The 23833-nt window shown below is 43.8% G+C and overlaps 1 protein-coding gene across 1 annotated transcript in view; it reads right to left on the minus strand.

Moving 5' to 3' along the window:
- Positions 1-8675: 8675 nt before the first annotated feature.
- The window catches only part of CDK15 (cyclin dependent kinase 15), a 34405-nt gene continuing 19247 nt past the window's right edge, over positions 8676-23833 (minus strand). The window contains 3 exon segments of the mRNA XM_041403506.1: positions 8676-8785; positions 14094-14233; positions 16834-16882. Of these exon segments, the coding sequence (XP_041259440.1) occupies positions 8676-8785; positions 14094-14233; positions 16834-16882 (299 nt within the window).

Below are 23833 nucleotides of genomic sequence, written 5' to 3' on the forward strand. Positions count from 1 at the left end.
CAAAGTGAAACTTCAAGGAAAGGTACTCCCCAAGGACCCCCAGTCCTCTGGGTGAGATGCATTTTGAATTCTAGTGATGTCATTCCATCTAGATGTTAGATGGAGACCTTCCAGTGTATCTCAGCATTAAATATGTTTGTCCTGGAAACAGCTTCAACTGCATATTTTGAATGAAGTCTGTTTGCTCTGGAGAGAGATAATGGTCAACTACCTGTAGGTATTTTTCCCATGTCATCATCTGGAATCCTGCTGACCAGTAACATACAGAGCTGTCTGATGTAATGTATGGCCAAGAACAGAGAATCCCAAGTTTGTGCCTGTTTCTGGTGGCTATCCAGGGCATATGGTATTCACTGAGGGGGACAGTGTGGGAGAACAACCTTCTAATAAAAAGTGAATTCTGACGTTTGTATCTGTATCCAAACTGTTGCAGGGTATACAATGACCTGTATTTTAAGAGCCTTGCTACCCTGTCTCACTACCCTGGAAAAGACTTTGGGATACTAAACAGAGAACAATCCCACTATCAGCAAATAATCCTCTAAGAGATAAATACAGTAAAAGAGTCATACTTGTCTTAGCCAATATTGCTATAATCTCAATTCCATAGGTTATTTCATTTGAAGAACTATTCTGGAACTATTCAGAAAATATACATGTGATGGGGTAAATGAGTAGAATATGATTTATCTTTAAAAGGTCAGGCTGTGTACCAGTACATATTGCTAAAAAGTACATTTCATTGTATGACCAGCTGGTTGAATGCCTTACTATGATACAGCAGCATCATGGTACTGTACATTTTGAAGACAGTGCCAAATTCAGATCCTGGCTTCAGCTGAAGGGCTCAGGATGCCATGACTTGCTGCTTGGGGCACTTACTGAAGAGGAAAGCAAAGTTCAGGGCTGGATCCAGACCGAGAGCCCCAGAGTCCCTATTTTCCTGCTGCCAGGAGCACTAGTTTTGGCTTACTTGCTTGACTAGGAAAGAATGGGACTGGCTTGGTTTTCTTCCAGACCGGTTTTACTTTGCCTCATTATAAACTTCACCATGTACTGTCCTTTCCCCTGCCTTATCTCTCCGTCTCCTTCAAGGGCAAAGCTGGAATGTAAGAGGGGTGCTTTTGCTGGGAGCTGTTCTGAGCTGAGAGGACAGGCAAAAGTGACCCTTTATCCTGCTTGGTGTTTCAAACAGCTTCCGCCTGCGGGGAGGGGATGTATTGAGAATGTGTGAGAGAAAACACTGAAAAGGGAAAAAAGGCACAAAAAGGGAGGAGAAAAAAAGTACAGCAAGGAAGCTAGAGACAAACTTCAAGTTGTGGATTATTTCTCACCCAGGCTCTAATTAGGAAGCCTCTTATGGGACTGTGAAGCTGTCAGGCTGCCAAATGTCAGCGTGTTTATCGGAGATCAGGCGAGTCTCCTGTCTGCAGCACGAGTTTGGTGCCATGATCCTCCTGGGTCCTTGCAGCGTGAGTGACTCATTCGGCACTGGCACCTCCGGAGGCTTCGAGGCGCAGTGGAGGGCTCCTTCTTCTCCTTTAAAAACCCAAAAATAAGCCCTTTCCTGGGATTCGGCCGGCCTCTTCATGCTGGTTGTGCATGGAGAGGGTTAACCATACAGTGCAGAGCAGCTTCAGCGAATGTGACTCAGATTCCCGGGGAAATCCCCAGCTTATCTGATGGAGCCTGTTAGTCTGCTAATTGAATAAGCTCCTATTAAAAGTGCAATGTTTTTTAATGACTGCTAACAACGGGGGCCAGATTCTGATGTGATCTCTTCGCTTGGGATGGTTTTTGCTGCTGGTCGGGCCCAGCCCCCAGCCCCACCGGCCCCAGCAGAGCTGCAGCCGGGCACTGAGGCCAAGGCAGCGGCTCCAGGGCAGCCTTTGGGCTGCGGGTGGGCTGCCGGCCGGTGTAACAGGCAGGAAGCTTTTATTTGGGATCTCTAGGAAGAGGCAGAATGCTGCAGTGCAGCCCGCAGAGGAAAGCATTTGTTGGGAGGCTACCAAGGATTTCATGTAACATAATTGCTGCGAATATTTTTTAGTGATTGAGCCGTAATTAACTTTCCCGGTGCCGAAATCAGGTTGATTTGTTGATTCTGCACAAAAGATGTTGTCTGTGTGTGCCTAGGAAAAATGTTGTGTGTGGCTCTGCATAGGCACATTCAAACCCTAATTTTAATTAGAATTATGTGTATAATATCTGTATCTCCTTTTTCTCAACAGGAATTGACTTTGAGAAGGTATTTGCCTAACAGGAAAATTTTAAAAAATGTGATTAGCATTTAAAGTTAACTTGGGTTCCAGGGTACTTCCGAAGGAGACCATAACACCTCTGATTTCAGCTAGGCTCAGGGCGGGGTTGAGCTCTTTTGCATGACCCTGTGACCACATTTGCCTTCCTTTTCTTACCTAGAATTCCCAGTGGGTTACCCAAGCCTACTTGACATCAGAACCATGTAAAGTTTTCTAATAAGACTTATTTTTGTTTCTTCTTGCAAGCCAGGAATGAGATCTGACCACCTTCACCCCCACACATCACACCTACTCATCTCCTTTGTGTCCTTTTTGCTTTTCTCCTAGGAAAGTTTGTATTAAAATGCAGGAGCTTCTTTTAGGAGGTCCCACACATTCACACTGGCACTGAGCTGCCGCTTTAGAAGTTTCATAGCAACCCGTAAGTTGTGGGTTTTTTTCCACAAAATAACAATAACGAAGTGTCAAAAATCTCAAGCTTCCGTTATCAGAGGCAGAGTCTAAACCCCATTTCTCAGCCTGTTTTCTATTCCCCACTCCCGAGTTGTCAGATGCTGTGACATGGCTCCATCACACCACGACTAGCAGTCCCAACAAACAGAAAATGATTTCCAACTGGCAAACACGCTGTTTACTTTCCAGAAAAATTGCACTTTCCCATCTGACAGCTGATCAAGGGATCTCCTGCTGCTGTCAGCATGAAGAAGTGTTTAAACACAGGGATGGAAGTTTAAACATTTTCTCATTATCACAGAATAAAAAAAAAAAAAATTAAAAAATAATAAAAAATAAAGGCATTGAGTCTCTCCGACCACCTGCTGTGCCAGTAATGAAGCAATGTCACATGACCAGCCGGCGAGGACTTTTATCTCTGCCCCAATATCATTACTGAAGTGACACCTGTCACATGACCCGCATCAGCGCTTTCATCTGGGCTCCCCAAATGCAGTTCTGCCTTGTGAGGGGGATTTTCCTGGCATTTCCCTCCCCCACACACACTTTAAAGAGCGTTGCCCACTTGCACCATTACAGACAGGGGTTTGCTAGTTTTAAAGCCCTTGGATCTTTTCTTGGACATGTATAATTTGGCCAAAAAACTTGCTCCAGGCTGAAACAAAACAGAATCCTGCCTGGGAAAGAAGTTATTTCATTTACTTCCAGATGTTTTTAAAGCAAATATTTAAGTCTGATGTTAAATTCTCTTAACATAAAGAAGGATGTTAAAGGATTTCTCAAAAACCTCAGATTTGGTTTTGGTTTTTTATAAGGTGATGAGAAGAAACAGTTTGATGACCCTTAAGCACAATGATCTCCATTTACATGCACTTTATAAACTCTCACCTGCTTTACCAAAGCATCCTGCCCCTGCCATATAAAGTATTTTCTGGGAAAAAAAAAAAAAAAAAAGGTCAGTCCTGCACCTCTCTGCTAATCTAATGTCTGGGACTTTTTGTGAGGTGTTCAACAGCAAACATTTGGATTTGACTTGGGCCCACATAAATGACAGCAGTACTGAGAACTTACTTGCCAGAACCCATTCAGTTATTATCTCAAAACAACATCAGACATTCAAATGTGACAGGGGATGATCACACCACAGGAACTAGATGTGAGCAGGCTGGAGATAAGAGAATATGAACTTCATGGATTTTTCCACCTCCTCCTTTCCTACTCCCCACTCATCCATATTAAGTCTGGTGCTTTTCTCCCTGAATAATCTGATTCAGCTCACTAAAACAATGAAAAACTAACTCAGCAAAAGAGTTCATAGTCTTCCATCTGTTTAGTGAATTAAATCAGTTCTTCAAGGGCTTACAAAGATGACAGAAAAAGAGAAAGACTGTAAATCTTGAAGCAGGGAGGAAAACGGGGCGAGGAGAACTGCCTTTTTGGGTGGCACTAACTTGGTACATGGATTGAGACGTTTCTTGTTACCTACTCTTTCTGACTCATTACAACACTACAGCCATTCTCCCCCAAGGCTGTTGCCCCTGAGATTGTGCAGAACAGGGGATGGAAAATCTACTGAGATAGTACTCCTGATGTAAATAGTATTCCCATTAGTTGAGGAGAGGAGTGGTTCAGAGTCAGTTTCTCTCTGATCTGGCACATTTTAGGCCTAACATTGGGCCTACAATGTTGAGTTAATGAACAGAAGACTGCTGGGTTGCAGCATATCCAGGATCATCCTGTCTTTCTGCTCCTCTAGATACAGAATTATAAGGTATCATTTGACTCTTTGGCAATTTAGCATATGGCTAAATTTAGCAATGGCATGGCCATTATGGGGTGGCAGCTATGTAAAACAGCAAAGCCATTCTGTCCCACTGCTCCAGGGCAGAAGAAATTTACAATTTATGCTCTGGATAGACCATGAGGAAAAGTCACTCAGTTCTCATCATTAGATCCCTCACTGCCCATGCATAACAAATCCTTTCATTTAACCTATCTTCAACATTTAGTTGCTCTCAATTAGGAGCAGACATTCAGCCACAACCATCCCACTGCATGCCCCGGAGATCCTGCTTCTTCACTGCTCTTAGTCCAGACATCTCCAAGAATGCAAAAGGAATGCAAAACAACCCCTATCCCCACTTGGGCATCATGTACAGCTGCTCTGTTCAGTATTGCAAAGGGAGGTCAGGTCATTGAGAGTGGCTGATGTTCAGGAGATCCAAGTCCATGCAATCTAGAGGTAGAAAGATTTTTGAGACATAGCTTGCCTTTTCATCAAGGCAGAGAATTTTAAGAAACATATCCTAAGGAAAATCTTGTCCTCTTAACTGAGCAGTGCCTGCAGATAGTCTATGTCCCCATTAATGTAGCTAATCTATACATTCCTGAAATTATGTCTGTAGGGAAAGCACAACAAACTGTTGTGCTGCTTCCTGCCCAGATCTGCAGTGTGGTTTTGGTAAACAATGGACTGGAGTGGGGCTGGAGATGCAGCTCTCTTAACTGAAGTTCACCTTTCAGCTGTTTCTATATGGCTGCCACCCATGGCTCCTTGACTGGTTTTGTTCCAGTGCCTCAATGCTCTGCATAATTCTTGCTCAGAGGAGCTCTCCCAGCCATGCCAGTGGCACTACTCAGGTAAATAAAAATATTCAAGAAGGTTTATATGTCTGCACCTCAGTGATTTATCTTAGTCTTCCTTTTCTTCCCAGTTGTACTGGGAGGTTACACCAAGGCTACTGGTTTCTATGTCCCAGAGCTAAGAAAAGGTATCCGAGATAACTGAAACCAAGCAGACTAGTACTTGAACACAGTAAATTACTTGCTTTCCCAATTCTTCCAGGAGGAGTTCTATGAGAAATTTCACAGTGACTGCAGTTGGGAAAGAGGTCTCTGATTTCCCCATGTATCCCCATCAGCACTCACCTCAGATTAGCTTTCCTTCTTATGGTCTGTCAGCAGCCTTGAGATCAAGGAGATTTAAACACTGTGGAAACTCATTAATGAGCCAGGACTCTCTGCAACAGCTGGACCAAAAATGGACTACATTTGGCTGCATCTTAATTCTCTGCCATCTCCCCTCTGCTCATCAACACCTGCCCACATTTGGGATGCTGTGTAAGACCCCTGAATTCAGCTCTAAGCAACCAGTCTGCAATGCACATGTCTAATGCTCTGCTGGTGTGGAACCAGTATGCTGGTAATCCTGTTAGCAATGGCAGAAGCTCCCTCTAGGAAATTATCACAAATAGTCTTAAACAATTCCTTTTGTTGACAACTCTATCCAAGAAACCATCTTCCCTGGAGACTTCACTCAACTTTTGACTAATCCCCTCCTTCCCTCAGGAGCTCTTTTGTTGAGGGAGATTGTAGGCATACCCCAGGAAAGACAGGTCTCTGTAAGCCTTGGATGAGCCTCCACATTCTTTCAATTGTCAGTCCCCATCTGTCCTGTTTGTACATCGATCTTCTGGTCCAGGGAGCTCTCTATTAAGTGACACATGGCTGAGTATATTCTGCAAGTCCAGTGTCCAGACTGTGCTGTTACCTCTTCATTGCCAAGCCAATCCTTCTGACACTGCTTTCTGAAAAACAAAAGGCAGGACATCTGCACAATTTCATTCCCTTCTACTGAAAGGTGACTTTTGAAAAACACACACAACACCCCTCAAACTGTGTCCTTGTTTTATAATCTCAAAGACTTTTCTTCATTTTGTCAATATACGGAGTTATTTCAAAGGTCCTTGGTGTAAGGGAGGGTACAATCTGCCCCTATCGCAGAGGAATTCTATCAGGGGAAAAATCCATGGCCTAAGTCCTGAATCAAAAAGAAAAATAAATCCCAATTACAAATACTCTGCAGGGCCAGTGCCTTCAGTTATTCTGCTTGTCAAAAGCTGGTTTAAAACAGGCTCTTCTCTTCCTATAGATTCAGCTACACTTAGCTGGTACAGTATCACATATATGTAGGAGGTGCAGCATTAAATATCTGAATATTTATTTTGAGAGGCAGAATGAGAACAGTAGCAGATTCCAATGACCCATATGTTCCTCCTCAGCAGGTAGAGGGAAAGTGGTGGGTGGAATAGGGCAGAAAATGGGTGGAGTGTTGGCATGGAGTATATATCACCCTGGGATAGACAACTGACAGTATCTCATCTTTTCCTGAAACCAGAAGGAGAGCAAGGAGGAGTCTCTGATGATGTTTTGTCCCTTGTTGTGTTGCTCGGGGCCCATGGATTCAAGATGGAGCCTAGTATGTTTAGTTTTTTGGTTTTGTCTATTTTTGTAACTTAAGTCAGGTTGGCAAAGGAAGGAAGGCTGGCCAGTTTCATTATGGCCAGTTTCATTATGTTCCCAGGAAATTCCATTCTCTCATGTGCCAGCTTGAGGCTTTAGATGCCTATCTGCCTCTCATTAGTTTTGAAAAAGTATACAGAAGCCCCTGCTTTCCATTGGTAGCCTATTAAAATGACAAAAAAGAAATACTGTTTCATTTATAACCTTGCTTGCATGTCTGAATCCAGATGCCTTTTTTAAAAAGAGAATTAATAATATGAACACCATCACATATAGAATGTTTTCCTGCAATGAACTGCAGAAGAAAACTTGAGTTGACATTTAAGCTTGTCTAGCGTGCTTGTAAGCACCTAAAAAAAAGGTACACAATCATTTTGAGGACAGGTTAATGTATAACAAAAAATGTTAAGAGTTTCTCCTAGAAGTTGCAAGTTTTCACTATTTTAAATGATATATTTGTGAAATGCTCTCTAAATCATTTAAAATGGGCCAAATCCAAGTTCATAGAACATTGATGCATGAGTGCCCTCCTCAAGTGAGTTGTCCTAGAAGCCTTAGTGGAACTGACAGCCAGCTTTTCTGACAGGATTAGTTCTTGTCTGATCACAGAGAGGGAAAAGCCATCCTGTCTGCACTCAGCTGAGCAGGTGAGCAGGGAAGGCATTCAAGCTGCTTCCAAAACCCAGTCTGGTCACAGCACTGGCAATGTCAGGTCTTTCTTAAAAGGATTCCAGGCTGGCCTCTCTGCCTGCTGTTGTCTACATGATGAGTGCGGAAGGGGTAGAGAGGCTATGTCCAGGCACTGAGTGCTGGGACCTGGTCCTATAGCAGGTACATGCCATCTACATGCATTTGAAAGCACAGATGGTAGCTGGGGTGTGTCCTGCTATCCTAAGGTTGCCTCTTAGCTTGGCAGACAGTAAGATAGTCAAACTAATTTGGCCTCAAAATCAGTTTCCAGGTCTGCCCTGCAAGCACAGACCCAGCAGTAGCACTGACACGACACATGCTGCTAACAAATGCACAAAGTAAACAAAGAGACAGGATATAATAAAAGGATATGTTCTGGTAATTTTTTTAAATAACAGTGATTTTAAGTGACCTTTTGGTCTTCTGTAACAAAAAGATGAAAAATATTGATGCTGAAGCATAATTCTGAAACCTGACATTAAAATAGTGATTAATTAAAACCAAAGATATTACAAGATAAGGAGATTTTTCCTAGCTCTGCTCAGGTTCCAATGTGTGTGAAATCAAAACAAGTAAGCTATGAAATGTGAACTCAGTAGGCAAGGGCAAAGGAGAACAAAGCAATTTGGTCAGTTTAAGCAATGGGGAAATGAAGCAATACTTTGACTGGGGAGGCATTGGAGGAAAGGGCACTGGTCTGAGACTTGGCAATATGACAAAACAAATTCAAAGCTCCCATGATACCACTGAACATTGTGCATTGGGGGCCATTGGCTTGCTGATCTCTTCTCTCTGAACATGAGATTTCCCACTTTGTTCTCACCCTGGATGTGATCATCCAGCCCTGAGTATCAAGTCTATTTTCCCACCTTCAGTACACGAAGGAATTAATATCCTAAGGGTGATGGCAGCAGCTTTGACAATGGCAACTACGTGCTTACCTAAGAATTATTCAATCATCCATGATTTCTACCAAAACTTGCTAGAACCTCCTGAGACACGGCCTTTTCGGTAAGAAGCAAACAGGTCACAGATTTCAGGTTGCAGTCTCACCCCTGGAACTGTGAGCACTGATTGTCCTGTGGAAAAATCAGGTTAAAGAGAAAGCTGCAAAAGGGTCCTTTTCCTTCACTGTACTACTTTCTTAATGCTCTCCTGTGACATTAGCTGCAATATAAACTAATTCAAGATCCCATTTCTCACAGCTGCATTCTTCTGATTGTTTTTGGAAAATTATTTCTTTAATCTAGACACTCTTCTCTAGAAATCTCATCTGCAGTTTCTTTTCTTTTTTTCATTTTCTTTTTCTTGGAGCAACCAGCAAAATACTATTTGGTAGAACAGTGGTAGGAAGGCAACCCGCTAATCAAAAGGATTCAAATGGATCTGCGCACTGCCAAGCTCTCTCCTTCCCACCCAGCAGAGGGGAAAAAAAGAAAAAGAAAAAAGAGATAGAGCGAAGGCACAGAGCTTCTCTCCTTCAGCAATCTCACAAATGCAAAACCTTCCACTCCAGTGACTCCTCATTAACTTACCAAATCTGACAGTCTAATTATCGTAGCTGCTTCACGCTTAGAATAAATAAATACTAAAGTGGGTGTTTAAAGAAATTGAGCAGTGAAATTCAGTCATCTAGACAGTCAATAGAGAGTTTATTTTAAATTTTTATATTCTTATGTATTTATATCATTTTCGGAAAGATAATGAGATAGTTGTCTTTCAGGCTAATTGAGTTCCTATGCTCATGGTTGCTTGCTGTCACAATCTCAAACTTAGCTTTAACTTTTGTGCCTTAGAAATCTGATCACTACCTCCCCGTTTACTCTTTTCTGCTGATAACTGGGTGAAGTCACAAGTGTACCTGAGGATGGGAAATGACTATGTGAGACTTTCAGTCTGGATGTCTTTTCACAGCAAACAAGACAACTAAATGTTTTCAGATTTGCATTTAAGAGTGTTAAAGGGAAAATGGAAGTTAAAGAAACCTCAGCTATAACTTGCAATTAGACAAAACACAGAAAAACATCTGCAAACCTCTGATGCAATAGTGTCTGCCTCCACGAACGGTATTAACAGCACTCCCCCCAAGAGTGGTTTGTCTCCCTGAACAATAAGACCTTTATAGAGATTCTCTGGCCTGAGATCAATGGGAGCCAGAGCATTTGATCCATGTCTGTAGGACTTTGTTTCCACAAGTCATGTGGGCCAAACTTTGCGCCAGTTGCTTTTGCAAGAGCAGGAGCTGGGGAGTGAGCAAAGGAAATTTTCCTTTTTCCCATCTTCCCCTTTGCCCCGTGCTCCTAAACAGTGCCCAGCACAATGCCTGCCCCAGGAGAGCATGCAGGGAAGAGCTTCAACAGGGCAACATGTCAAGGGCCCTGTGCACTTGGCAAGCATCCGCTGTGATGTTGCAACAGCTCTTTCCTAGGGTGGTGGCTTAATGACACAATACAAAACTTTCATGTCCTGTCAGTATGAAGGCAAGCACATCTTCCACCACTGTGGGGATCACACCAGGTGAAGTGTGGGGTGGTTTCCTGAGTTAAGTGAAGATTTATTTTATCACCTCACAGATAAGAATGCTTCTGGCTTAGGAGGGGCAGACGATTTCCTGCTCATCACCAGCTTTGGTTTATTCCTGTATTAAGACACATTATAAACCAGAATAATACACCTGGCAGGAACTTTCTAGGTGTCTGTATCTGACTTACAGTGAAGGATATCTGTTTGCTGTGTACAGAGGTTACAAAGCGGAGTGGTAAAAAAAATCAAGTGACTGTATGAACCTTTTAGCTATGTAGGAGAACCTAGGGCAACCAGCCAACCCAAATAAGGGATGATGAAAGCCAGCTCTTCTTTATATGTCCCCTGCAATAACATTTACCAGTGCTGGCTAATCCCAACAGTAATGGGATTTTGGTAGGCAATGGCTTGCAGCCTTAACCTCCTCATTGCCCACACTTACTTACTTGCTTTGTCTTAGTATAGATGCAACAGACATTAAAATGACTGTCAACATCAAGCCTCCCTCCTCATCCTCCTTGTCTCTGAAAGGCTGAATAGTGGGCTGTTTCAGGAGAAATGGTACAGTGTCTTCATCACCTGGTGCACTGATTTTGAGTTGCTGGGGGAGATAACAATTAGAGACCAATTGTACCCCAAAAGAGCAAGTACCTCCTAGTCAAAGCTGAGATCCTATCCATGCAACACACAGTCCTCCTCATGGAGCATGTACTGGAATTTACTAACTGCCGTGCTGAGGGTATGGCCAGGGTTGAATGTCTCCTCACTAAGAGAAAGACGGACATTGTCTGGTGGAGAAAGGATCTGAGCTGCCAGCTCAGGCTTCCCTGGCCCCTGTGCCTGGGTGGTTTGGCCAGAGCTCTTCTTGCAGTGTGTTTTCTTGGAAATGCACTGTTGATAACCCCAAATCCCACTGCTTACCTTCCCTTCTTGCAAGCCTGCTCTAAAGCATCGGAGGGAAAAAGAGAGGGAAAACAAACCAAATCTATAACCAAGAATAATAAGCTGCAATTGTTACTGTGTCTGACCTGTCTGACAACAGAGTGAGATACCTCCTTGGAAGGCCCTTTTGCACTTCAGGACTGACACTGAGTTGAGAGCACAGCTCATGCTTTCTTGATTCAAGGATCTCATCTTTCTTCCAGGAGGGATTAATTGGACAGAAAACATTCTGCTTTAGCAGGTGGCAAAGGGTTAGAATGAAGTTTTATCAGAGCTGCTGCAGTGCAGGGCTGCACTGCACAAAGATAATTGTCTCAGGATTGGCTCTGGCTAGAAAAAGGACAGCAAATGCTCCAGTTTTACAAAAGGTCATCACTGCCACCTCTTAGGCTACTAGCCTAAAGGAAAGAAAGGTGAAAAAACCCCTGCACCTCTCTCTGTTTTTATATCCAGAGGTGCTGGTGGCACACGTAGAATTCAGGCCACGAATGATGAGTGAGGTTTGAACCAGGGCCTCAGGAATCCCCTCCTAGAGCTACAGGCACAGGAAGGAGCAGCTGTAGGAGAGGCCCATCTGTGGGCCAGCCCCACTCAGAGGACAGAGAACCTTCTTCCTCCCTTCGAGCACAGGCTACTCTTTTTTCCCAGCACTTTTTGCTCAGATGAGCATAGCAACAGCAACCTGTTCCTGCTCTGTAGGAGCTGCTCTCAAGGAAGCAAGGAGCCCTGTGCTCCCTCTCCCCCTTCCCAGGGGCAGCAGCCAGCCTCTAACCATTAACATTCCCCCTAGGAATCAGAAACATGCTATTTGGAGGGGTACTTAACTTCGAAACAGTGATTTCTCCAATTATTTTTTCCCAGGGACTGACCTTTGAAAAACATCCTCTAGCTTCCAGCTTGTCATAACAACTTATAAAAAGGACAGTTATAGATACAATTATTTCATAAAAAAAGAGAATAATTTCTTATGAGAACCTTTTATTTTTTCAAATGTTGTTTCCCTCTTACTCTCTCACACAACTTGGGATTAACCCCCTCTTCTTTCACCTTTCATCTCCAGATCACATCTGCCCTTCTGCTTTAACTTTCCCTTTCAGAGGATGGCAACTAATAGCCAGCATCCTCCAGAACAAAGTGGGAACAGAATATATTTAAAATCTGCACTGTTATCATAGCAACAAGAATTTTAAAATGATACAGTTAAATTCCAAAAGAGTGTTATGCCAAAGTGACACAAGAGAGCAAATGTCTTAAACAATTATGGCAATAGGAATGGCTACATGGGGAATTATTCAGAATAGCCTAAATTTTACAGGCTTAATGAGTCACTCATGAATATGGTCTTGCATGATTGTACTGTACTTGTTTCAGCCCTGTGCACTTTGATTCTGTTCTCAACACATTGGTTGCTATGATAACACCGTGCAGTTTCCTGTCCACACGACACTTCTTGCTGCAATATGGGGGATAATAAATACGGGATGGTGCCTAAACCCAGGTGAAAGGAATCTGTCCCCTCACCGGCAGCATATCGGAGAGATTGACACATTATGCCAATCTGTTTTCTCATTCCTTCTATTTCTCCTCACTCTCTCCCTTTCTCTCACACTGTCTGTCTCTGTACCTGTTTTTTTCCTCTCTCTCCCTCTCTCTCTCTCTCAGCACTGACACTTTCATCTTCTCCCTTGGGGATTGGAGATGTCACTGCGGGAAGTGCTTGTCCGCCTCTCTGGCAGCAGCAGAGCCCTGTGGCTTTGACAAACCTCATTTAATTGGGAGGAAGCCAGGAGGGTTTGAAAGAACTGAAACATCCACGAAACTCCTTTTATCAGGCATAATTTAAACTCTGCATGGAAAAAACCCTATATGTATAAAGAAAAGTCAACTTCCCTCCTGCTGTGCGTGCTCCCCTCCTCCCCCCCCGGCACAGGCAGGCTCCTGCGAGATTCCATCTTTTCATTTTTCTAAAAGTGTCAAAGTAGATTTGTGCTCTGTGGCTGGGTGAACAGAAAAGGAATGCAGATGTCTCTCACTCAAGCACATACACACACAGAGCACCTTCTGAAGGGCAGCAGTTTGGGGGATTGGGAGAGATGCTAGCTGGCTGCTTCTCCACTTGGGATGTGTCACAGGAGCCAGAAATTTGGTTTTCCAATAGCTTGACAACACAGTCCATGAAGACTTTTTCTTAATTGCCCCTATCTTAAAAAACACCACCAAACTAACTAGTGTACAGGGTGCCCAGGAGGCAACAGGGAATGCAAGGTCCCTTTGGCCTGCAGCCCAATAAGAGCAAGCTTTCCCTAGTGAGGAGCAGAACTGCAGCTTGGGAGACCCTGTATTTTTTGTCAGCTCAGGCCAGGAGAGGCACAACTGTGTGTGCAGCTGTGTGCTTAAGAGAAGGGAGCAAGGTAAAACTGGGGGAGAACTGGTGTGACAGGGGACAAGGAACAGCTGTCTCCACATCAAAAGGGAGTGGGAGGAGCAGTCCAAGGGAACTGGGGCTAGCACACCATGCTGAGCAGATGGGAATTCAGGACATCAGGAGGGACCAGCGGGTGAGTTACACTGAACACACAGTGTGAGCTGGGGAGATGTCCAGGCCCTTGGGGTTACTGAATGGGGGAGAGATGACCTGTCAAAGCATATACACCTCTGCTTTGCAGAGGGCCATGGCAGCAGCCCATCAAGGTCCCCTTCTAGTATTAACACAGCGGTCAAGTGGAAGAAAACAGAAAAACAAGTTGTCAAATTCGTCACAGGATGTAAACTTTGCAGCTCATAGGAGTGGGAAGGAAGTGTAGACAGAAAAGAGAGACATCCAGGTGAATGGCAGAGACTTTCAAAACGGAGAGGAAACTCACAGTAAATAGCACGTGCAGCAGCTATTTCTTAGTGAGATGAAACTGAGAGTTAACTTACCAGCAGGAACCTGATAGAGCTGAGGAGGCAGAGGGCTGAAGAAGCTATGAAGAAGCGCATCTTGTGCAGAGATTCGGCCTCGAGGGAAGGCTGTGAGCATCCTGGAGGCCAAATTCTCTGCTGCTGGCACCCTGCTCATCCTAGGAAAACAGAAGAAAAAATAGCATAGGAGATGAGGATGAGCCAGAAAGCTGGAACCAGAACATGACCCAACCCTTCTCACCTTGTGGCAAAGATAGTGGAGGGACACAGGGGAGCTGGATAAACCCACCCAGCTATATAGCTTTGCAGGACATTTGCTTTTCCATCTGAGTTTGACTGTGTTGGGGTATATGCATCCAGGATTTCAGCGCAAACTCATGTTTACAGACAAATTTTGAAAACCAATTTCCGGTTTTTAAAAAGAAGGTTGTAAGTGAAAGGGGAAATGATGCTGAGGAGACTATATTTTACGTGATGTAACCGTAATATCAGAGTTTGGTGGTACCAGTGTACCGTGACAATCCAAATGTAGAAAATAACATGACTGACCCAATGAGAAGACTAGAGGTCAACCCTAATAAACCTAAAGAAAACACCATTTCCTTTTCTCCTACCCCAGTAGCAGTAGTGCAGCTGGTTGTAAAATGTGTTGGGGATTCACAGAGAAGACTCTGTTTCTCAGGACGAGTGCTTAAAATAAATGTGATACACATATGCTTCATGCCCAGCAAATACCAATGCCAAGTGGCTGCTCCCTAGAGGAGCACACAGCTGGGGACGAGGAAGTGGAAGAGCGAAAACAAACCAACAAGGAAACAAATAAAAATAGTCATTTAGTTTTACAGCTTTTACTTTGTTTGTTTGTTCTGATCACATTTCAGCTTCAGAGCATGGCCTGTTGTGCTTCCTCCCTTGGCCCCCAGTGGTGCTTCCCCTCCAAGTGACATCAGGGGCTGGGATCCCCCTGCTCCTACACTCCCCCTCCCTATACAGGACATTCAACATGCTGACATTTTTGTTTGGAGGAGATAAAATGTAAAATATAAAAGAAGAGGAAAAAACACCAAGACAGAAGGAGAGAAAGAGACCCTGTGGAACAAATTTGTAGAAGGTATCTGGCCTCACTGTGGTAGATAATTGCTGAATTTTCACCTAGAGAAAAACAGCTCAAGCCACCACTTCCTTGGGCACCAGGGATGGGACAGGGAGCCAAAGCATCCTGTCTGAGGCCTCTTGCTAGAACTGCATGACAGGCTGCCCTTGTCTTGGCACAGTCTTACTGGAGACCTTCTGCCCCCTGGGTCCCTGTTGCTGCAGGCTCCCACTCTGCGCAGCGACACAGTTCTGTGCCTCCCACCATGGCTCAGGCTTCCTGGTGGTGGCCAAGCTCTGTGGAGAGCTCCCCTTTGATTTCTTAATTGTCCATGGAGAGTCATGGCTGAGCAGTCTGCATGAAGCAGCTCTTTCCTTTTCCCAAGCTGAGCATTCCAAGGCAATTCTTTGGCCATGGCAGCACCAGGACTCTAAGGCAGAGCTGGAGCTGGCCCACATTCAGCCCAGATCTCTGCCATGGAGATGCTAGGCCAGCCCCTTGGTTTGACCTGTAATGGAGTCTGTCAAAGGATTATGGCCAAAAAGCAGAAGTGCAATACAGCACAGTCACAAGGAATATACTTATTTCTTTGTTCAGGCTGAGAGAGGATTTGTTCTGTTCCAGGACCTGCATTATAAGGGTTTGGGACATATTCAGCTTTCTGTTTCTCAAGCTGTGCGTGACAATGTCTGGCATTTCAGTAACCTGTGCTTTGCTGAAAACTTTAGCATGTTTGTTCAGCCATTTAGAACAGCATTTGGGAAATCCTGCTCTGAAGAGCAGTACACTTCCCTCCTAGTAAGGCTGGATCCCAAGCAATCAGCTGAACAGATAATAAACAGCAATGAAAAATGTGGTTATGTCCTCAAAGGATATTTGATTATTGGCATCTTCATGTACCCAATCTTGAGGACAAATCCTGTCTTGCCTTTTCCTACACATCTATAAAACCTGCTATGTGCCTCAAAATCAGTTTAGGGGGATTTGATTTGAATCCCTCAGCTAGGTGAGGGCACTTTGTCTGATTATAAATTTCTTTCACTGATACATATATACACTCTGTGTGTGTGTGTGTTTGTGTGTGCCTGAAAAAATACTCCCTTCTCTTTGCACACTAGGGAGTGATTCAGCAGTGCTGGTGTGTCTGGTCTGTGTGTGTAACCATGGCCTTCATCTCATAGCTTTGGTCACTAAGAATGTGATTTTTCCCCTCCTAGCTAATCACAAGATTATTTCATTGTCTCATGAAAATGCTGTCCTAGCATGTCTTCCTTTACCGCTGTTGAGCAACATTCCTACAGTCTGTTTTCAAAAATGAAAATTGGGACAGTGTGAAGTCTGTCCTCAGTCTGGGCAAGAGGGCCTGGGAAAATATGACCTTCTCAATTGAACTGTGCCCCACAAAAAGCTGCACACAAAGTCATTGAATCACTGCCTATCTCAGAATAATCACTACTCCTCTGAGAATAATAAACCCACTATGTGCCTACCTTTGCTGCGATCTCTCAAAATCAGTTGCTTAACTGATGTTAGATCTGCTTGTTACTACAGAGCCACCCTGCTCTTCCTGAGCTTGCCAAAAGAGCTCATTTCAAGTTAAATGATTGCATAAAGAAACAAATAAACCCAGAGGCAATTTTGACATTGCTGTTATAGGTAGCTTACCTGTCACAGATGACTCGGAGTCTCTGAGGTCTCCTGGAAGGAACCAGTTCTAGAAAGTGTAATATGCAATCACAAGATTAAATGAAAATCAAGCCAAAACCCATTCTCTGAGCCCCTACAAAAAATGTGCTCAGAATTTTAAAGGGCCCTATAGAATTTATCATCTTATTATTTATAAATATACTTTATTCCTACAGGACTTGAGTAGCTGCATTGATCTTAATAAGGCTGTTCCAGTTCTGTAACCCTTTCCTTTCATATATCTGTGAGTATAGGCCTTGGACCTCCTCCTGTTACAGTGTGAGTCTTAGCTTTGACATCAATAAAAGCAGTATCAGTCCCTAAAGCCTTCACACAAAGGAAGCAAAAAGAAGTTTGCAGGCCTGAATCCCCAGTCAATTGTCTTGACTTTCCAAGGAGCTGCTGAGCTTCACATATTGCCCCCATGGGTACATGGGGCTTTTCTACATGGATGCAGCAGTAACACTGGGGATGGAGACAAAGCACTTTGATCCCACTCTCTTCTTGCCCACAGCTCTCACTAAGTTTGTTGTTTGTCCCGTTAACCATGCTCATGGAGGCTTTGCAACTCGCTGATTATTGTGATCTCTATCAGACTGGAACTTGGCAGAGTTTGTAGTTTTGTGAAGTCTGTGTTCTTGATATTTTTCAAGGACGTATTTTTAAACTTTGTGGTAAATATAGAGGAATACATTCCTCAAATGCTCCATTGTAAAGCATGAATTTTCTCAGGCTTAGATACAAATGAATGGCTTAAGCCTGGAAAATTTCCCCGTAGAGCTGATGAACAGAGAGATTTTTTTGCAATCAGAAAGGCGGCAATTTCTACCCACCTACATTTTCCTGAGCACTGTTTCTGACAGCAGAGAATGAACAGTGGCACTCTAGTCATGGGAAGGAGAGCAGGAAGGGTGGTGTTCACCTCTCTTCCAGCTCAGCCTGGACAAGCATTCCCCACAGCAGGGAGACCACCAGGAGGCAAGCAGCACTGCTCTGCTGCCAGCAGACTCAGAGCTCGGCTGGGGTTGATGCTGCACCCTTCGAGAGCATCTGCCCTCCCTGCCTGCCTGGAAGCACCAGGCACTTCATTCAGGAGCTGCCTGCTGCAGTCCAAGTGGGAGTCCCCTCTGCTTCTGCCTGCGCAGCTTTTTCCAGAGTGCCAGACCCAGCGTCTGACTTGATGCACAGACAACTTGAAAAAGTGCAAATGACTGAACTTCCAGCCCTTGACCTTTCCAGCAGCAATCTTGCACCATTAAACCAGGCAAGCAGGTTGTTAAACCTCTCACAGGGTAAGTAACAGTGCAGAATTGAATTGTTCTCCTACACCCAAATACTAAGGTAATTTCTAGGGCAGTAAATGGGAATATAACTTGGGATGGGATTCATGGCTGTTTATGTGCCAGAGCACTGGCATATCACCAATATACATAAGATATATTAGCATCTTGAATACTCCCTTCCCAAATAAGTCACCAAGACTGGCAGAACACTCCTCTTGGATCATGAGTAACATTTTCACTGATCATCTTTCCTTTTTTTTGCCCCCTTGACTATAGTAAAAGTGTAGAAATAAATTACCGATGTAAAATTTCCAGATAGAATAGAAGGAAAACAATTTTAAAAATTGTTTGGAAAGGCAAAAAATTTTTCTGTGTGAGGTAGAAATTTTTGCCTCTTCACAGAGTTGGCCAAAATCTTTCAGATGTGGTAACTTTCTGTCAGAAAATTTTGATTTGTGAGATGAAAACATTTTATGACAATATATCCATTTCATTAAATATTAGTAAAAATGCCAAGATTACTTAAGTACTGTACTGAAATCTTTTAACATTAGTACTTTTAATGAGTTTAACACAGAATTGTAAAAATGTTCATTTGGTAACAGCAGGGCAAAACATTTCAATGATATCTTAGTGAAATGTCACTTTGTTTTTGCAGAGTGTATTTTCAGGATTAACATTCCAAAAAAGAAAATAGGATTTTCTTTACATTAGAAATAGAAATATCATCTTGCTTACTGGGAACTGGGAGGAATACCTGAATTATAAAGTTTGCTGGCTTGAGCAAGCCTCTTGACTTAAATTTATCTTTTATGCAACCTGGAGATTAATAATTATCTGCAAGGGGTAGTGTAAGAGCCAGTGAGCCAACTACTCCTGTCCCTGTCCAAACACATCCCTCAGTGAAGAATTCAGCTTGAGTGAGGACTGCCAAATTTGCCACTTTGAGTATACAGAGCTTTGCTTATAAATGGAAGATATGGGTAAGAAAACAGTGTGTCTCCGCTCAAGGATTTAATACAGTTAACTAATGCACTTTAAATCAGTTCAGATTAATCTCCCGACTGACCACATACAGACAAATCCTTAGAGAACGCCGAGGCCTCATTGTGTTGAACAAGGTAAAACAGAGCAGTAAATATTTTCCCTACTGTAAGATTAAGAACAATCTAAAATTGTAAACCACTGTAAACAGCTACTCCGTAAAGGTAAGAGATAAAGAATATTTAGGTAATTCAAAACAGCGGATGAACTACTGATTTCATCATCTCACAATGATGATGTAGACATAAAATGATGGGATTGTGTAGGGCTGATTGGTTTTTTTAACAGTACGACTAGATCTGAAAGGTAGCACGTAGGTTTGTTATTTTCTATCCTTATGCAAGGTAGAGCGTGCTAATGAGGAAATACCTTCCTATTCGAAAACCCAGGTGGAAGTGGCTAACGAACTGATAATGAGGCAAGCAAGCCAAAGGACAAAAGTCAAACTTTCCTAATTGATTAAGAGAGAGAAAAAGGATGCCAAGTACTGCTGGATGAAGGCAGTGGGGTTGCAGGCTCACAGAGAAAATGTCTCTCATTAGTGAAATCTCTGTGGCTTCAGGACAGGAGCAGAGCTCTGTCTGTGTGGCAGGCTGGAAACTGCAGGCTGTGCCCACTGGCACACAGATGAGAAGTTTCCCTACACCCTGGCTAGCATACATTGCACATTGGTTACAGTGCTGCTTTTCCCTTTGAGATCAAAGCCACATGCAGTTTATTATGACAATAAAAAATTTATCGTTTTAAAATTCAGTTTTCAACCATCCCATGTGTTAAATGAAACATCAACATAAAAAGTGAAATTACAAAAAAACCCCCAAAGCACTCGGAATGCAGACTTCATCTGCATTTTCACAAATGTCACGGGAAGTTTGCATTTCAGGGCCTGCTGCTTGTTGCCTCCATCTGCTGGTGACATTGTGGAAACGCAACAGACACTGAAAACACGTACCTGGGAGCACAAGTTGACTCTGGAAAGCTTCTAAATCTCATACCAAAGCCGGCAGATACGTGAAACACTAGGCTTTATTTGAAAGTCACTGTTGCATCTGAAAAGGCCTCGTGTGAAACCTGCATCTGCTCTGTGAGGTGATATTACCTGGCACAGGCAAGTTCATCATTCAGCCTGTGCAATAAATCAAGGAGTAAAGCTCACTCTCAGTTCATCATGTTATAGATAGATATGCACTGCTCCCCACTCTTTGGAGCCCAAATTTCAGAAAAAGGAAATAAAAACTAACTTGGTACATTGGGCGCTCCAGTATTCCCAGTTCAGCAAAAGCACTAGCTTAATGTCATGGGCTGTGATTCCTAATCCTTTCCTGCCCTTGACCCCTGCTGTCTAGATTCAAACTTGTAACCATTAATGGGGCTGGATCAAAACACTGGCCTTCTGGTGTCACCAGTGGTGTTTAGAGGGGATTTAAACTCACTGCTTTTCAGCGCAGTGAAATGAACACAGCAGTAGATTAATGCAAGGATTTGAGCTCACTCAGCATGAGAGCTTTCAAAAATAGTGTTAACAGAGCTGCAACTGCCTCTTTCAGGGGAAGCAAAATGAGGGAACAGAACAAATGAACAAACACAGGGCAAAGCCTTGTCACTATGGTAGGGCTGGTAAGCCTGGGGAGCCAGGGAGACAGCCAGTGAGTTTGCTGAGATGTGGGGCAGGAGCTCTCCCAGTCCTTCGTGTTCTTCAGGGAATGGCTCTCCACCCTGCTTGCAGGCCCTATGACTGCACATAATTCCCTACCCCACGCGTCTCTCCTGCAGAGCGAAGGTGACATCACAAACTGTAGGGCTGGCCACAAATGGGTTACTCACCCATCCTTCCCATTCACCTGGAGTCAGGTTGAGACTTTGGCAAACTGTAGGGAATGGGCATGAGACTGTTCTTGAACTTTGTGCAAGACACCAGGGTAGGGTAGTCAAAAACGCCTTTGCACATTTCATCCCTTGCCAGCTGCCCATAGAGGAGGCAGAGGAGCTGCTTTTCCTCCAGCTGCCCTGTGTGTGTCTGACTCACAGGCCCCACAGCCCATGCTGTATCATTTCCAGACTGCAGCAGGATGTGCTCAAGCCCACAGCAGTGACAGGAAAACATCTAAAGGTTTCCAGCTTTTATTTCAAAGATTCCTACTAACCCACCTGGCCCAGGAACCCTTCCAGTAACAATCTCAGTCTGGGGCTGAGCCTACAGTGCTGAATCCAGTGGGAGTTTTGCCATCAACTTCAATGAGAATAGGATCACACCTCAGTGCTTTGTTTTGCCCGTGTTCATTCCTTGCCGCGGGCAGGAACCTGTTTGTTTGTTTGCTGCCTGTGCTCAGTGTGAACATCAATAGGACTAGCTAAAAGAATTCATACCATCAGATTTGGGGAAGAGCTCCAAAGTTTGTTTGCTTATCTGAACCAACCCAGGCACCCAGATTCGCACAAATGGTCTGGGAATAACCTCAGGAGAGAAGGTTTTCTCAGGCTGACTCCACAGATTGTATTCGGATTGAGCGTGTCCTGGGTGGGGGAACAGCATTTGTGCTTCAGGGAAGGAGGGGAAGTGCCCAGAAGCATATAAATGGCATTTAGCTTTAAACAAAGAGACTAATTTGTCTTCTTACCAGCAGTCTCATCAAAAACTGAATTGATTTAGTTCATGAGTAGGGCAAATAGTCAAACTTTAAACTATCCTTCTTCTGTCCAGACTGGTTTGTGTAATCCAAGTGCTTGGTTCCTGTATGTGGCTGGAACAGTTCACAGCCCCTTAGGCTCTCAAGAGGGGAAAGGGATATTGCCTATTCAGCTAACACAGCTATTGCCCCAAACATTGACCTAGCACCTTCCATGTGTTTGCCGGCTCTGTGGGATGCTCCAATAGAAGTGTCCTCTGAGTCCTGCATTTCTGCCTGGTCCAGCCACAAAAGGCACCAGCATCCCAGTATCACAGCACAGGTCAATTATGCCCCTCTGGAGCCCACTAGGGAAACTTTCTATCAAGTCTGAAAACAAGTCAGACTTGAAAACTGCTTATGATTACTCGACTTCGCTGCTGTCCAGGTGCCTGTCCTCTCCTTCCCAGCCCTGCCACTTCTGGCACCCTCCAGAGCAGCAGAGGACAGCACTGCTACTCAGACAAAAGAGAGCTGAGGAAATCACTACTCAGAGCAGTTCTAGGCACTCACATTCTTTGTTGTCTGTGCAAGTGTCTTTGCTAACATAGCCTTAACGCTTGCCTTTCTAGGTTGTTCCTCTACATAGCACCAGGATACCTAACCATCATCACTCAGAGTTTGCATGTTTGTGTGTTTGAGGCTATGTATTAGCAGATGACCGACGTAAAAAAATTCTTTGATTAGTTCCTCCCACACATGAGCATTTCTGTATCTCCCAGACTACTCTTCTCAACTTGTAGACTATCCAGCCAGGCCTTCTACAACTTAGAGAAGAAAATGCTTCCTCCAGCTGTCTGCTCTGTGCTTGCTTGCCATCCAAATTAAACTTGCTGTGGACAGCGACACATTCCCATTTCACGCTTGTTTGATTAATGTGTCTCAGCTAATTGTGTGAAAGATTCCAGTCCTTTCGACTGTGAGACCAGGTTATTGTTCAGCCAATCTCGGCTGCCATGTGAAAATGGGGGCTGTTTAGTGTTCATGCACCAGAATCAAAGGAGGGGCATCTTGGACTGGGTCACAGAGCAACACCCACTTCTTTGAAAAGATGTTACTATGCTCTACTAAACCTGTAAACCTCTTGCTCAAAGCACGTCTTCTCCCTCCTCCTCTCCCCCTTGTTCTTTTTTTCCCTGTCCAGATAGACAGGCTCCCCCCACCACTCTCCTATGGTATAAGTGAGAGAGAATGGCTAGATTGTGGATGGCTGAATTTCACATTCTAGGGTTTTTAATATTTCACTTTAATATTTCTCTTACAGAATGATCCTGCTGAGAGGCTGAGAATCAGTGCTCATCATTTCCCCCTCACTGACACTTGAATATATTTTCCCAGGAGAAAACATTAAACAAAAAGAGAAAGAGAGAAAGGGAGAGAGAGAGAGGGAGAGGGAGAGTGACTGAGCTAGCTTTTCAAAGCATACTTCTCAACCTGCCCACATCAAAATAAGAGACAACTGGCCCTTTGAAGTTCAGGACACAGATTTCTCTACCAGCTCATGTGGAAATAAAAGAATCCAGCTTTGTAAATCACACAGATTTCTCACCTTGCCGACATCAAAATCAGGGACAGTGGCCTTTAAATCTGAGGTTTAAAGGTCCCCAAACCAATCTCCATAAAAATAAGGAAAGCTCAGATAAACTGCATCTCCAGGTGCCTGTCAGCTTTTCCAGTCTAAACCAGGAGACATTGGTCCTTTGCCCCACTCCACTGAGGAGTGGAGACTAAATACACTGTGAGATTTTGAGCAATGAAATCTTCTATTAGACTTATATATACCAGCACTCAGTTTGCCACACACATACCTCTGTTTGTAAACTAAGCCAATCACAGTCCTGTTGTAGGTCCTAGACCACTGTAATTAAGTAGCTCAAGGGATTTAGCAACACCGAAGCACAGGACTTTTCATAGTAAGAATGAATGAACAATCATTTCATAATAAGAATTACAAAAATGGAATGGCTCAGAGAAAAAGCTGGCCTT

The sequence above is a fragment of the Onychostruthus taczanowskii genome, unplaced genomic scaffold (assembly GCF_017590055.1).
Source record: "Onychostruthus taczanowskii isolate IOZ18803 unplaced genomic scaffold, ASM1759005v1 scaffold20, whole genome shotgun sequence".
In the NCBI taxonomy this organism is placed as follows: domain Eukaryota; kingdom Metazoa; phylum Chordata; class Aves; order Passeriformes; family Passeridae; genus Onychostruthus; species Onychostruthus taczanowskii.